This window comes from Mesoplodon densirostris, chromosome 3, assembly GCF_025265405.1.
Source record: "Mesoplodon densirostris isolate mMesDen1 chromosome 3, mMesDen1 primary haplotype, whole genome shotgun sequence".
Taxonomy (NCBI): Eukaryota; Metazoa; Chordata; class Mammalia; order Artiodactyla; family Ziphiidae; genus Mesoplodon; species Mesoplodon densirostris.
Window position 1 is genome coordinate 144,646,221 of NC_082663.1, and position 15,883 is coordinate 144,662,103.

The 15,883-nt window shown below is 51.4% G+C and overlaps 1 protein-coding gene across 1 annotated transcript; it reads right to left on the bottom strand.

The window, feature by feature from the left end:
* Window positions 1-57: 57 nt before the first annotated feature.
* On the bottom strand, window positions 58-8,264 carry DDX39A (DExD-box helicase 39A). The gene is made up of 11 exons (XM_060094054.1): window positions 8,160-8,264; window positions 4,081-4,292; window positions 3,820-3,947; window positions 2,871-2,963; window positions 2,326-2,509; window positions 1,501-1,619; window positions 1,036-1,167; window positions 838-947; window positions 590-734; window positions 305-452; window positions 58-209 (listed from the first exon to the last, which is right to left on the bottom strand). The coding sequence occupies exons 2-11, from the start codon at window positions 4,286-4,288 to the stop codon at window positions 193-195; spliced, it is 1,284 nt and encodes a 427-aa protein (XP_059950037.1). The 5' UTR covers window positions 4,289-4,292; window positions 8,160-8,264; the 3' UTR covers window positions 58-192.
* Window positions 8,265-15,883: the final 7,619 nt, after the last annotated feature.

Consider the following 15,883-nt stretch of genomic DNA (forward strand, 5'->3'; position numbering starts at 1 on the left):
CCATGGTGTCCATGAAGTGCCGAGAGCTGACAGAAACAGACAGGGTGGGAGCCAGGCTTCCATGATAAAAATTTATTCTTACACAAATCTACAGCTTTTAAACAGTAAAAAGAAAGGCCCACTGTCACCTAGGAAGACGACTTGAAGCAACACGTGGGAAGCAGGGAGGCTCCGGGACATCCGGGCATGTGGTTACCGGCTCTGCTCAACTGTAGGACAAATACAGGGAAGGCCAGTGAGGAGGGGACGGGGGGAAGAAAGGGCCCCACCACCGTGGCCCCCCAACCCTGTCTGAGCCACTTACTGTATGTGGAGATGTCTATTTCTTCTGGAAGCTCTGCCACATTCACTTCAAACCGGTCCTGGACATCATTGAGGATTTTGGCATCATTCTCATCAGACACAAAGGTAATGGCCAGGCCTTTGGTACCAAAGCGACCCGCACGGGCCACCTGCAGGGAGACAGGAGCAGGGGTCAGGCCACAAGACACAAGCTGGGGATCTGAGAACAAGCAGGGAGAGGTCCTCATCCAACACCAATCCTGGGGAGGGGGCACCAGGGAGGGGGCACCTCTGGGGGGCCACTCACGCGGTGGAGGTAGGTGTCTGAGTCCTCGGGCATGTCATAATTGAAGACAATGTTGACACGCTCAATGTCCATTCCTCGGCCAAACAGATTGGTGGCCACCAGGATCCGCCGCTGGAAGTCCTTAAACTGCTGATAACGTGACAGGCTGGGCGCAGGAGGAACAAGGAGCGGCCATCAGATACAGGGATCCTGGGCGGCGTTCCCCTCCAAGGGGCCTGCAAGGGGCTCTGAGGGCGGCGTGCACTCACCGCTCCTCCTGGGCCATGCCCCTGTGGATGGCAATGGCTGGGAAGTTCTGCTCCACGAGGAGCTGGGCCAAGGCCATGCAGCGCTGCACTGACTTCACAAATATCACCACCTGTGAGGGAGGGGGTGGCAGTCAGGGCCAGAATCCCTCCCAAAAGCTTAGAGCCCCAGGACAGGCCACAGGAGTGCGGAAGCATTACCTGGTTAAACTCCAACACATCCAGGAGGTCAAAGAGCTTGCGGTTCTTCTCACTGTCCTTAAGTTTGACATAGTACTGCTGCAGCCCATGCAGCGTGAGCTTGGTCTCGTCGTCCACAAACACCTCCATGGGCTGTGCCGGAAGGAGAGGAGGAAGGGGCAGGCAGGGCTTACTTCTGGGCATCCTGCCTGCCGAGAACCTTCCAGGAGCGACTCCTTCGCTGCAATGCTTCCAGAGAGCCTGCTGTACCCCAGTAAATACTTCTCTCTCAGCAGCTGCGTCTAAGGTCTGGTCTGGCTCTAGTGTAGACCAAGCTCTCAGCTCCCAGTGTGACAAGCGAGGAAGAGAGCTCTGCTGGCCTCCAGCATTCGTGTGCCATGAGGGCAGTGTGGGAGTGGGGGAGCAGCAAGGGCCTGGACTCTAGGAGGCCACAGCTACTGCACCGAGGTCTCGGCCTCTACTCACGTCTTGCATGAACTTCCTGCAGACAGGCCGGATCTCTTTGCTCAGGGTGGCGCTGAACATCATGCACTGCTTCTCGTGGGGTGTCAGGCGGAAGATCTCCTGCACGTCCCGCCGCATGTCTGGGTGGGGAGGGCGAGAAACAGGTGGGCGTGAGCGCCTGCCAGACCACGACCCCCACCCGAGACCAGATCCAGCCCCTCCCAACCTGTGCCAGGGAGCCGTTGGCACCATGACGAGGGCGGTGTGAGCGAGGACTGGGTGGAGGGGAGAGTCCCAGGTGCCTGAAGGCCCGGACTCGGGGTGAGCACAGGCGCGGGAGGAGCGGCAATCCACTTACACGCTGCCAGAGCGGAGCAGCCGTGCCAGCGCGCCTCGAGCCATGCTTCAGGGAGGGGAGCCTGAGGCAGAGACAGCCGCTGGGGTGAGAGCTGCAGCCGCCTCCCAGGACATGAGCCCCATCTCCCACCGGCCCTGTCAGGGCTCACTGAGGGCAGGCAGGGGCCTAGAACTAACCCAACAGGCAGCGAGGCCACGGTACTCTGAGGGCTAACGTGGACAGGTGCTTGGATACGGCTCATGTGGGGTGCCATGGTCCCACTCAAGCTTAAGCTCAGAAGCAGCAGGTCACTCTGCCAACACCAGAACTCTCCCTAAAATCGCTTACAGGAGACCTGAGTGCTGGCCACCCACGGGATCCCACTTCGGGGAAACCTCCGGCCTGCCCTGTCAGGACCCGCCTAGCTCTGATGTCTGGGGGGCTGCGAGGGCGAGGAGGGTGCAGTTGCGTGGGCCTCCACAGCCCCCAGACCCAGCGAGGACACTCACCCAATTGCTCCAGCATCTTGTCACACTCGTCCAACACGAAGTGCTTCACATTCTTCAGGTTGAGGCTCCTGTTCCGCACAAGTGCCAGGATCCGGCCCGGCGTCCCCACCACGACATGGGGACAGTTCTTCTTCAACACCTCTTCATCCTTCTTGATGGAGAGGCCCCCGAAGAACACAGACACCTATGCAGGCGGAAAGCTTTCAACCATCTGGTGGCCGAAAGCCCACACCCCACTCTGTGCCTACGGTCGCTCAGCTAACGGACCCGCCAGCAGCCCCCCAGCACCCCAGGCCTGGTGCCTGGAGACAATGGGGGCCTGAGAGTCTGGCCCCAGCTTCACCGAAAAGCAGCCCCAGGGCTGGGACCGGCATAGGCCTCTGGGGGCCATGCATAATTCATCAAGCTTTTAAGGAGCATAAACCACCACAAACCTCAAAGGCAGCCGCTGCAGCCAAGCTTGGTTAATGCTGGCTGCGCTAGAGCTGAGGCCAGCAAGGCTGCAGAGGACCACGTGGCACCCAACCTGGCCTGAGGGGGCTCACCTTGACGCTGGGCATGTATTTGGAGAAGCGCTCATACTCCTTGCTGATCTGGAAGGCCAGCTCTCGAGTGTGGCACATAACCAGGACCGTCACCTGTGGGGCCGGTCGGGGAGAGACACTCAAGACAGTCCCCTAAGTCCTCCCCCAGCCAGAGCCCACGCCGGTGCTCATCCCTTGGCCGCCCCCAGCCCTTGGGCCATTGGAAGGCCCAGTCCAGATGCCTCCATCTTCTCACAGCCCGTCACCTGGTGCTCATTCTCTGTGTCTTCTCACAGCTACTCAGCTGTGTCTCCCTATGCCAGGTCCCGCACTGAGGCCTCAGTAAGAGTTAGACCCAGCCTAGCTGGTGATGCACCCCATGCTAACAGCTTCCTGAGCCTGCCCTCGGGCTGGCCTGTGACCACCAAGGGGAAGGCTGCCCCTGCCTGTTGGCCCACAACACCAAGCGCTGAGACCACACCGTGGTCTCGAACAAAATCCTCCTCTCCTTGATCATCCACCCTAAGGTCGGTAACAAAGGGCTCACACACCCATACACAGCCCAAGGATGTGTGCCCCAGCACGTCAAGAATGAACACCAGCATGCACCTCAATTATCCCCCCAAACAGGGGACTACAATGTTCATGACACGAGAAGTACAGCTATGGCCTGTCAGCAATAACAACAGGAACAAAACCGTGTTCAGTGTAATCCCACCTTCGTAAGTGTGTACAATCTAGAAAAGCACATATGGAAATAACAGCCATCTTGCTGGATGGTCAAATTGTGGGCACTTTTCAGTTTTTTCTCTTGGCTTGTCATTTTTGGGGCGATTTTGTTACAACTAAGTACTGTGTTTAATTTTAAAAGTCCAGAAAGAGAATGCGGGAACAGGGATTTTTAAAAAGAGGAGCCATGACTCCTGCTGCCTCAGGTAGCTTGGGCCTAGGAAGGAGGGTGCCCACCCACCTGTCCGTTGACGGGCTCAATCTGCTGCAGGGTGGCCAACACAAAAACCGCTGTCTTGCCCATCCCTGACTTGGCCTGGCACAGGATGTCCATGCCCAGGATGGCTTGTGGAATACACTCGTGCTGGACTGAGGGGGAGAGAGCATATGAGCTATCAGAAACCGGATGTTCCCTCTGTGCAGGCCCCTCACCGGGTGGCTGAGGGGATCACACTGAGGCGGTCAGAGGCGGGCCTCGGCGGGAAGGACCAGGGAGGCATACCCTCGGATGGATGCTCGAAGCCACAGTCCACTATGGCCCTCAGGAGCTCAGGCTTCAGCAGAAAGTCCCGGAAGCCAGAGCTGTGGATGGAAACGTAGGAACCCTTGACATCTTTCTTGGGGGCAGCTGGAGCGCTCTCTGGAGGAGCCTGGGGCTCTTCATCTTCCTCGTAATCCAGAAGCTCGTTTTCCACATCCTGTTCCGCCATGGTGCTGAGAACAGAGGAGGGAGGGAAGGGCTGAGGGAAGCAACTAAGGTGACTGATGCATGCAGGTAAACCCACCCAGCATGGGAGAAGAGGGACATGGCTGCACAGAAGCTGCAGGCTGTTGACACAGGTCCGAGAGGGGCGAGGTGCTGGCGTCAGCTCTTCCGAGCTGGCACAGAAAGCCACCCAGCCACTGAAGTCAAGACCGGACATCGTTCTCCGATCCCTCTTTAGTTCACACCCGACATGACAACAACAGCAGGTCCCACCACTCCATCTGTGCAGCACCTCCCAGCTTCTGCCTGTTGTGGCCACATCTCCACCACGCCCCGCCAAGCCACCTCACCTCTCCCTGCACCCTGCCAGCCACGCCCACATGTGCACCCACACCCTCCACCTCCAGGGGCTTCCCACTGCTCTAAGCGAAACCCCAATTCCTCTCCACTCGCAACCCTCCCCACTGGCCCCTGCCCACCTCATTCCACGCCACCCCTTTCAAACCACCCCCAGCCTTATTTGGCTGCTGACACTCATCGAGCCCCTACTCCAGCTCCGGCCGCCCACCCCTGGGAACGCACTGCTGCACTGCTTCCAGGTCTCTGCACAAATGCCTCCTTCTCAGCATCAAGGTCAAGGTCTCAGCTCTAATGAATGGCCCCAGACCAGCTAGCTTCAAGGAGTCCCCTCCCCTTCACTCCCCAAGGACCCCACCCAGACTACACGGGGCAGGACGCCCCCACACACCGCTTTCCCACTCCCGACCTGGATATGTGGCTGCCAGGATGCTGGAGAGACAGGAGTTTGTGAGGAAGCAGTGTCTGCCCAGGCCCAGCTACTCCTGCTATTTGTGGTCTGCACAGGGGAACAATTAAGTGCTCTCATGAAAAGACCTCCCATTGGGCCCAGAGCCAATAAGAATACAGCTGAGATGGTAAATGGAATTAATACAAAGTACGCTCACCTCCTGGCTTCGTTTAATCCAATACATACAGAGCGCCTACTGGGTGCAGGCTGCAAGGGACCCAAACATGAGAATACTGTCTTTTGTCCTCCCTGCTGCAACCCAGCCTCCAGACTAGGGGGTGGAAGTACTAAAGCAGTCCCTCTTCTTCCTGAGCTGGATGCTGAGGGTCCTGGGCCCAATTTCTGGCCTTTCTTCCACTCATTCTCTGTGACCATCAGCCCCAGCGCTTTCATCACCTCTGTGCAGCCTCCCAAACTGTGTCTCTATGGAGACACAGAGTCCATACTCAGTTACCTAGCTGCCTCTTTCACCTCTCCCCCTGGAAACTGAGGCCTGTTTCCCCCATCTCAAAAAAGGCAATTCCATTCTCTAAACTGTTGTCTTTTCTCTCTCTTTCCCTGTTCTATCAGCCAACAAATCCCTCCAGGTCAATCAGGCCACTTCTCACCCCTGCTACCTTGCCAGTCTCAGGCTGCCATCTTTCTTTTTAGATTAGAATAGCTTTGTGGAGATATTCACATGCCATACAAGGCACCAATTAAAAGGTACAATTCAATGGTTTCTTGTACAGTCATATATATGCGCAATCACTGCCACTGTCAGCTTTAGCACACATTTCCTCAAAAAAGACTACATCCTTTAGCTACCATCCTATGCCACCAACTCCCTTTGGCAACCACTAATCTATTTTCTTTTTATGAATTTGCCTATTTGGGACATTTCATATAATGGAATTATACAACGTGACGGTTTGACTTCTTTCACTCACATGTTTTCAAGGTTCGTCTACATTGTAGCCGTGTATCAGTACATAATTCCTTTTCATGGTTGGATAACATTCCTTTATACTGCGATACCAGTTATTTTATCCACTGTCAGCTGATGGACATTTGGGCACCATCATCTCTTGCCTGGATTATGCCAAAAGCCTCCTTGTTGGTCTCCCTGTTTTCCATCCCCGACTCCCCCTTCCATGCCCCTCAGCAGCTGGAGGGAGCCTATAAAAGCTAAGTCAGGGGCTTCCCTGGTGGCGCAGTGGTTGAGAGTCCGCCTGCCGATGCAGGGGACACGGGTTCGTTCCCCGGTGCGGGAAGATCCCACATGCCGCAGAGCGGCTGGGGCCGTGAGCCATGGCCGCTGAGCCTGCGCGTCCGGAGGCTGTGCTCCGCAACGGGAGAGGCCACAACAGTGAGAGGCCCGCGTACCGGAAACAAACAAACAAAAAACAAAACAAAACAAAAAAAAGCTAAGTCAGAAAATGTCACTCCTCTGCTCAAAACCCTCTACAGGTTCACGCTATGTTCAAAATAAAACAGCCCTCACCACAGTCTATCAAGCCCCACACAACCTGACTCCCTTTACACTCAGACCTTATCTCCCCCATCACCCTCACTCACTGGCCTTGCTGCTGAGCCTCAAACATGCCTCAGCGCCTTTGCACTTGCTGTTCCCACTTCTTTCAGACCTCTGTTGCTCCAAAAAGGCATTTCCCGTTGGCCCAACTAAAAAAGAACCCCCTCCAGTCATGTCAGCCCAGCACCTAGTACAGGGCCTGACATACATTGCGTAAGCACTCAACAGCAATGGCTGCATGAATGGAATTAGAATCAGGGCCTCAAAGCAGAGTTTAGGGGCTAAAGTTAAGCATGTATCCTTGTCTGATTCTTGAAAGAAGCAATCTGATACCAACACTGGCAAAGACAGGAAGGAGTCAGTCCCCAGGCATCAGAGAGAAGAACAGGAGCCAGCAAAGGCCAGTCCAGAAACCACCAGACCCTTTCAGGGAATGGAAAGGACTGGCTGCTTGAAGTAGAGGCAGAAGACAGAGCTGGAAGAGCTGGTCAAGCCCAGGGCATTCATACTTAATTTGCTAAGCAATAAAGAATCGCTGATTAAGTTTTTGAGTTGTGGCTCAATCAGGATTTGCCCAAGAACAAGTTACTCCAGAGAAGATGGAGTGGGGTAAGAGACCAGCAGCAAGGAAAACCAAACACCAAATTAACTTCAGTGGGGGCATTGTTAAGTAGGGAAAAAGATGGTGGAACACCCTACAGGGTGGGACCACCCCCTGGGAGAACCTCGGACAGAAAAGAGCCAGAGTCATCTACTCTGGGCTTCAAATCTGGGAGTAGATGGTGTATTAAAAAAAAAAAAAAATTAGGAATTCAAACAAAGTCTTTTTGTTTTGATGGGGAGACAAATTTGGGGACAGACTAAGTTTGATATATAAAATTTTCTAGACTAAGTGACTAGACAGGATCTAAAGCTCGAAACAAATTAGATCAGGAAAGGATTTGGCGGTGTTTGTTCCACCCTGAGAGGGTGGCCGAGACAGCTGAGGCCCCAAGAGCTGATGAACTTGAAAGCTGACACCAGAATAAGTAACAACTCTGACTCGCACGCGTACCCTTTCACCCTGAAGTGCCCCCAGAGAGAATTTCTACCTAAGAGTTTGTTCCTTACTGAACATCTTTTTTGCCCGAAATCTCTGGAACCACGAATCCACCCCCTAAACGCGAGAGTGGGGGAGGGGAGAGTCTCTCGAACTCGGAGAAGACCGTCAGGTCTACAAGCTCCGGCTTCTCCCACCGCGGCCCGACGCCCTCCCCGAATCGTCTCGGGCCTCCTCGAACAGGCAGACCTCCCCCAGAATCGGGTTCAGCCCGGACAGCCCCTGCCAGAAGCGGTCTCTATACCCAGCGCGCCAAAGGCCGGCCCGCCCCTTGCGCGTGCGTCCCAGAGCCCAACGGCCGCCAACGCGCGCGCCGGACACCACAGCCGCTCCACCTCCCCTCGTCTCGCGCCCAGTCTTCGTCCTTCCCTCAACCCCTGGCGTCTCCCATCGCCCGCTCGCCCGCAGGTTCGACGTCTTCACACCGCGGCCCCACGCCTGGGCCCGCCGCTCACCTGATTCCTCGCTCGCCTCCGCGCGCCACCCGACTCCTGTTCCCGGTCGCGGGCCCTGACACGAGCTACCGCGCTTCCTGTCTCGTGTGTCCGACTGCGCCTCGGCTCACTGGACCGCTCGCTTTTCATTCAAAAGAGGCGGAAACGATGATTGGATTCTGCGGGAGGCGTCTGGAAGCTATTGGTGGAGAGTGGAAAGAGGGCGTGCCTCATGCCTCGGATTCATTGGTCAACCTAAAAGTTGGCGCCCGAGTGGGCTGACTGAGGTGGGCGTCTGCCAGCGCGCTGGCTTGTAATCGGGGTTGTGACCTCGGTAGGTGCCGCCATATTTGGTATGGGCAACTGAAGCCTGGATGTGGGCCCGGGGTGAGTGTCTAGCCCTTATGAAATATGGCCTCTACGCTGCGCTCAGAGCTCAGCGTTCGAAGTGGATGTGCATCCGCGAACTCCTGGTCCTGCAGAGTGGTGGCTCTGACAGCGTTCTGAGAAAGCTTGGGAGCTTGGAATGACTCCAGCTTGGAGAGGACATTTAGCACCAGCAGTGGGAAAGGGGCCCCTCAGGGCGTGGGAGTGAGAGAAATGGTCCTAGGCCACAATTCCCGTTTGCAGAGTCATTTCCTGGGTCAGACACTGTGCCAGTGACCATGCAGGTTCAGGCCAAAAAACCAAAACCAGATGTTTGCGTCATAAAACTTTGTTGTTGTTGTTAATTTTACTTTTCCTTGTATTAAATTTCCCCAACCTTTTTCCCCACCCCCCCAAGTACTTTACTGAGTTGAGCTAAAGTGTATAGTAAAAGGAACAGGTCCATGAGTTTTGACGATTGATACCCGAGTGACAATTGCCTGGTAAAAATATGGAACACTTCCATCACCCCAGAAAGTTCTGTTGTGTCCCTCTGAAGTCAACCACACCCCTTTCCTCCTGCCCCCACCAGGCAACCAGTATGTGGATTTCTCCCCCACCAGGAGCCAGTATGTGGATTTCTATCACTATAGTTTTGTCTGTTCTTGAATTTCATATAAATGGAATCATGCAGTAGATTGTCTTTTGTGTCTGGCTTCTTTTGCTCAACAAAATGTTTTGGGATTTTCCACATCGCTGCACATAGCAATATTCCTTCTTTTTCATTCCGGAGTAGTATTCCACTGTGTGGCTATACCAATATAGCCAGTATAGTTTCTCCACTCACCTATAGATGGACATTTGGTTTTTTCCCAGTGTTTGGCCATTATTAATAAAGCTTGTACAAGTATTTTTGTGAACACAAATTTACTTCTCTAGGGGAAATACCTAGGAGTGGAATTGTGGGTGGAAGATCATGTGGGTGTTCAGCTTTAGTAGATCCTGACAGTTTTCCTGAGTGGTTGTTCCACTTTACACTCTCACTAGCACCCTGTGAAACTTCCAGTTACTCCCAGTTCTTGCCCATACCTCAGTCTTTTCTCAGCTATGTTAGGATTGGGGGATTTGTGGGGGGGGCAAGGAGGGAAAGTAAGTAGGACAAACTCAATAAGCCTGCTCCAGCATTCCAGTCTCCCTAAGCCCCTGACACAATTAAATCTTCCTCCACAGTTTTCCAAAGAGGTTCGAGCATTTCATTTTCATTTAGTATAAGCTATCTCAGGGTCCATGTTCTAGACAAATTCAGAGCTAAAGTCATCAGAAGTATGTAACTTCAGCCAAAAAGCCCAATGAAGAGAAACCAGTCAATCCAGAGGGAGACTTTACATAATATAAGGTAAATATTGTATGTACAATAATAATTACATCCTAACACTTATAGAGCACTTCCTGTGTACCCAACAGGGCCAGGATGAGGGTGACACATGCAAAATTTAAAGGGGCACCAGGAACTTCCCGGGTGGCACAGTGGTTAAGAATCCATCTGCCAGTGCAGGGGACACGGGTTCAAGCCCTGGTCCAGGAAGATCCCACATGCCGTGGATCAATTAAGCCCGTGTGCCACAACTACTGAGCCCACGTGCCACAACTACTGAAGCCCCTGCGCCTAGAGCATGTGCTCCACAGCAAGAGAAACCACCGCAATGAGAAGCCCACGCACCGCAACCAAGAGTAGCCCCTGCTCGCCGCAACTAGAAAAAGCCTGCGTGCAGCAACAAAGACTCAACGCAGCCAAAAATAAAATAAATAAATAAATTTTTAAAAGGGGGGGGCACCAAACACCAAACCAAACAAAAAAACCCAAAAACCCTCAGTCATCAAGATAAATTATATTTGAATGCACTATTTTAAAATCAAAATTAATTTTAAAAATAAATAAATAAAATAAATAAAATAAAAATTAATTTTTAAAATCTATGATGAACAAAATATCAAAATTTTAAATAAACAGAGTCAGTAACAGTGCTGCGTGAAGCCGAGCCATATTGGCACCTGCAGCAAAAGGAAACGATCGGGTCTACTGATCCTGTCTTTCTTTGGATTTTCTGCATTATTCTGATTTTTTTTAAATTGTGCTAGGACTTCCCTGGTAGCGCAGTGGTTAAGAATCCTCCTGCCAATGCAAGGGACGTGGGTTCGAGCCCTGGTCCAGGAAGATCCCACATGCTGTGGAGCAACTAAGCCTCTGTGCCACAACTACTGAGCCTGTGCTCTAGAGCCCGCGAGCCACAACTACTGAGCCCACGCACATAGAGCCTGTGCTCCGCAGCAAGAGAAGCCACCGCAATGAGAAGACCACGCACCGCAACCAAGAGTAGCCCCTGCTTGCTGCAACCAGAGAATGCCCGTGTGCAGCAACGAAGACCCAACACAACCAAAAATAAATAAATACATTAAAAAAAAATTGTGCTAAAACATGTGTATCTTGAATTTGGGGGTGCCCCCTGTGTCTGAGGCAAGTGCTTCCCCTCCTCACCCCAGTCCCTGTCCTGGTTGTTCAGCCTTGTTCTGAGAAATCTAAATATATGAACAGACTAATCACCACCTGGAGCAGATGAGGTGAGTGTGTTAGCACATCCATTGTCCATATCCACTGTTGGGTGGTTAACAGGAGCTCCAGAGAGGATTAATCTCAGTCCCAAAGTCACACAGCTGGCAGGGATTCAAGCCCAGGCCATCTCTCATCATTAGACATGGCCAAAACCTCTACAGGAGGAGATAGAGGCCAAAGCCAGGTAAGTTGGAAGCCTGGGGAAAACCAGTCCCCAGGAACAGAGGAGGTGCTCCAGGAAAGCAGGTGGGAGGTGAGCTTGGAGTAATTAGATCATCCGAGATGATGCAGGAGGAGGAGGAGACCGAAGCTAGTTGAGTCCAGTAAAGAAGTCTAAAAAAAAAAAAAAAAAAAAAAGAAGTCTGGGAAAACAGGAAAAAAAAAAAAAGCCCAGCCCACCCACCATTCATGCAGTCGTGGGCAGGGCAGGGGGTCGGGTTTCTATGCTTCAAAACAAACAAACAAACAAACAAACAATAACAAAAAACACAAGAAACAAAAAACCCACTAACTTTAAATACAGAAAAGATCAGAACCTGCTAAAGTACCTCCACCACCCAAGATGAACAAATAGTAACATTTGTCACGTTGGCTTGATTCACTTCAGAATTATTTTAAGATATAGAAAATTTGAAAACACCCACCCAAATGGCTAAAAAGGAAAAGACTCACAGTACTGAGGCTGGAGGAGAGGCTGTGGAGAAACCAGAATTCTCACTGCTAGCAGGCTTGTAAAATGAGAAAACCACTTTGGAAAACGATTTGGCAGTTTGTAATAAGTTTAAGCAGGGTATCTCAACCCCAGCACTCTTGACATTTGGGCTGGATCCTTCTTTGTGGTGGGAGCCATCCTGTGCATTATGGGATGTTCAGCAGCATCTTTGGCCTCTCAATGCCAGTAGCACCCATGCCTCAGTGTCTTCAAACCAAAAATGCCTCCTGATGTTGGTAATGTCCCCGCCCCTGTGGGGGGGGAGGGGATCATCCCAGATCAGACCCATTGGATTGAACAGGCACCTATGTCATGACTAAGCAGTCCTCCTAGGTATAGACTTAACAATCAATGAAACACTTTTTGTCCACAAAAAGATACGAACAGTGAACATTGTCTATGCATAAGAGCTCCAAACTGGAAACAACCGAAATGTCCATCAACAAATGAATGGATAAAGAAATTGTGCTCCATCCACACCATGGAATAACACTAGAAATAAAAAGGAATAAACTATTGATATACACAACATTGTGGATGAATACCAAAAACATCGTATTCTTTGCAAACATACTAAAAATCACTGGACTGTACACTTAAAAAGTGTGAATTTTATGGCGTGTGAATTTTATTCTCATAGAAAACAAAACAAATATATTGAATGAAAGAATCTAGACATTTTACAAAATCATAACATGATTCCATTAGGTATGAAGTTCGAGAACAGGCAAAATGAGTCTATGGTGATAGAATCTACATGGGGAAGTTGCCTGGGAAAGAACACAAGTAAAACTTATGCAGCAGGCGAGTGGCCTGGGTGGTGCCACAGGGGTGTGTATGTATATACAAATTCACGGAGCTGCACACCAAAAGATTTGTGTACTTTACCATATGTAAGTTATACCTTGATCAAAATAAAATAAAAGACATAACACCTTATCGTTAAAGTGGAAGTCACTTCTGTTCACTTCCCCCACTCCATTCCCCTCCCCCACTACAGAAACGTCCTCAATAAAAATAACGACACTGAACAATTACTACACGCCTATTCTGTGCTTTACAAGAATTAATTCGTTTAAGCTTCCCAGCAACCTATGAGGTAGGCTCCACTATTATCATCCCCTTTTACAGATGAAGAAACTGAGGCACAGAGCAGTGAAGTAACTTGCTCAGGGTCTCACTGTTCATAGGCAGTGGTGTCAGGAATTGAACCCAGAGAGCCTGGCGGGCCTCAGCCAGGATGCCAGGCATACTACAAGCCCGCTACTCTGAACATTCCACAAACTTAATACACAGTTTCACTTTTTTTTTTAGTAATTGATATAAACAATATCAAACTGTATCATTTTTTTTTATTGCGGTATGCAGTCCTCTCACTGTTGTGGCCTCTCCCGTCGCGGAGCACAGGCTCCAGACGCGCAGGCTCAGTGGCCATGGCTCACGGGCCCAGTTGCTCGCGGCATGTGGGAACTTCCCGGACCGGGGCACGAACCAGTGTCCCCTGCATCGGCAGGCGGACTCTCAACCACTGCGCCACCAGGGAAGCCCTGTATCATTTTTTTAACTTGCTTTTTTATCCCCCCCTCCCCACCCCCCCACACACACATGGTGTTTTTGAGTTTAGCCTTGTTGATACATTTAGTTCTTCTGGTGTCAGATGAATCTACTCCCGTTTCTTTTCTCTGGCCTTGACTGGTGGAGACTTGATTTGCAAAGAACCTTACCTTTTGAGAGATAACCCTCACTCAGTTCCTCCCCTGCTAAGAATCCACCAGTGGTTCCCACAGTCCTCAGGGTCAAGTCTGAATTCCACTCCCACCATCTGCAACATCTGGAGCCTTCCCTCTACTCCAGGTTCATCCACAGTAAAAAAAAAAAAAAAAAAAAAAATCCAGCCATACTTTATGATACCTGGTTTGTTCATCCATCTATTCATCCAGGAGCTATTTTTTGAGTACCTTCTGTGTGCTAGACCCTGTTCTAGGAGCCAGGGACCCAACAGTGAACAAGACAATGATCCCTGCCCTCTGGGAGCTGACATCTTCCTGGTGAAGTCAGACAAGAAAGAAAACAGTAAAGTCAAATTTATTAAAATTTGCAAGGAGGAAAAATCAAACTGTGTGAGGAATAGAGTTTGGTAGGGATGGGGTGGGCCTTGTTTTAGGTGGAGATGCAGTCAGGGAAAACTTCTCTAAGAAGGTGACATTTAAGTAAAGATGGAAATAAAGTGAGAAAGATAGAATGCCAAGATGAGAAGGAAAAGCACTGCAGGCAGTGAGAACAGCTAGAGCAAAGGCCCTGAGGTAGGAATCAGCATGTGTGAGGAGAGTGTGAGTGAGGGGATTGGGGTGGGAGATGAAGGCAGAGGAACTAGGACATGCCGAGTTCTACCTCACCCACCTCTAGGCCTTTGCCCTGACTGTTCCTTCCACCAGACACCCTTTTCCTCTTTATCTATTTTGTAATTTCCTAATTTGCCCCTTAGTGCCAGCCGTTCTGCCTCCTCTATAGTGGGGCACCTATGTCCTCCAGGCATTCACTGGGCTGGGATACCTTTCTCCTGACAGCTCACAGTGTATGCATTCACTCATTCCACAAAGACTGAGGGAGCTTAGGCCAGTTACTGGGAAATTTCAGAGAGGAGTGATATTTAAAATAAATAAAACAGAGCCATGGGCCAGAGATGACAGGGCATGGAGGTGCTCTGGGAAGGTCTCCCAGAGGAGGTGACATTTAAACAGAGATCTAAATGATCAGAAGAGGCCAGCCTTGGGGAGATGTGAGGGAAGGGCATTGCAGACCAGGGGACAGCCAGTGCAAAGGCCCTGTGGTTGGAAATAAGGTGAGAATATTTGAGGAACAGAGAGAAGGCCAGTTTTGTTAGATGGGGATGAGGAGAGTGGAGGGGGATGTGGCTGGACAGGTGGGCAGAGGCCTGACAGGACCACCCTGTAGGCCAGGTGAGGAGTGGTGTTTTTCCTAAGAGCTCCAGAGAGCCAGAAACAGGTTTTCCAGCAGGCAGAGGTGTGGGGGTGGGTGTGATTTAGGGTTTCCAAGGCCCCAGAGAGGATTGGAGAGAGGCCAGAGGAGCTACAGGGAGGTGCTGGTGCAGTTATCATATTTGGCTGAGATTATACAATAAGTCCTTGGTCTCCCTGTTTCAAGCCTAGAGTGCGACTCTGTTTCCAATGCTAACAAAGTCCCCAGTGGGTGCTGATAAATATTCACTGAGTAAATGAATGCCGGAAGCTTGGAGAGAGAATTTGGCAGGGCTGCCCAGCTCCATCCGGGGAGGCAGCCTGGAAACCTGGCAGGCAGCAGAGGGCCCATCCCTGGATAAGTTGACCCAGTTCCTGGGCTGGCTCTCAGCCTTGCTTTGCCCCCTCATCCCCATCTGTAAAATGGGTGGGCTGGAGAATTAGAGGAAGACAGGGCAAGGACTATAAACATCCTGACTGTATAATTGGGGTGAGGGGCTTCTCTCTGAGCCTCAGTTTCCTCATATTTAAATCAAGAGAAAAAGAACCGGCTCAAAGGTTTCTTTAATTCAATGGATGAATATTCGAGGAACTGCCAGGAAGCAGGTGTAGCTGGAGGGAGTGAGCAAGGGAAAGAGGTGGGAGAAGAGGAGAGAGGGAAGGTGAAGGGGGCAGATCGTGCAGGGCCTTGTGGGCTGCGGGTAAGACTTTGGCCTTTACTCGAGGAAAGTGGGAGCCAAAGAGGGATCTAGGCAGAGGAGGGACATGACCTGACTCAGGTGTTCCTAGGAGTCCTTGGGGTGTTGTGGGGAAAAGAGACTATGAGGTCGAGGGAAGAGCCGAAAGACCTGGGAGGAGGAGACTGCACTGGTCCAGGCGAACGATGATGAAGACTGGACCCGGTGGAGATAGTGGAAGGGTGAGAAGTGGGTGGATTCTGGATTGGTATAAGTTCTCCTCCTCCTCCTTCTCTTTCTTTCTCTGTTAACCACCACCACCACCAACCAGCCCCAAAGAGTCGCCCAAAGGAAAAAGGGAGAAAGAAAACATCCCGCCCCGGTCTCTGGGACGGTGCAAA

Coding starts and splice junctions, on each gene's coding strand:
- DDX39A (XM_060094054.1), bottom strand. CDS start 4,288: ATGGCGGAACAGGATGTGGAAAACGAGCTTCTGGATTACGAGGAAGAT. Junction 2,510..2,870: donor AATACATGCCCAGCGTCAAG/GTGAGCCCCCTC, acceptor CCGCCTGCATAG/GTGTCTGTGTTCTTCGGGGG. Junction 453..589: donor CAGACACCTACCTCCACCGC/GTGAGTGGCCCC, acceptor GTCTCCCTGCAG/GTGGCCCGTGCGGGTCGCTT.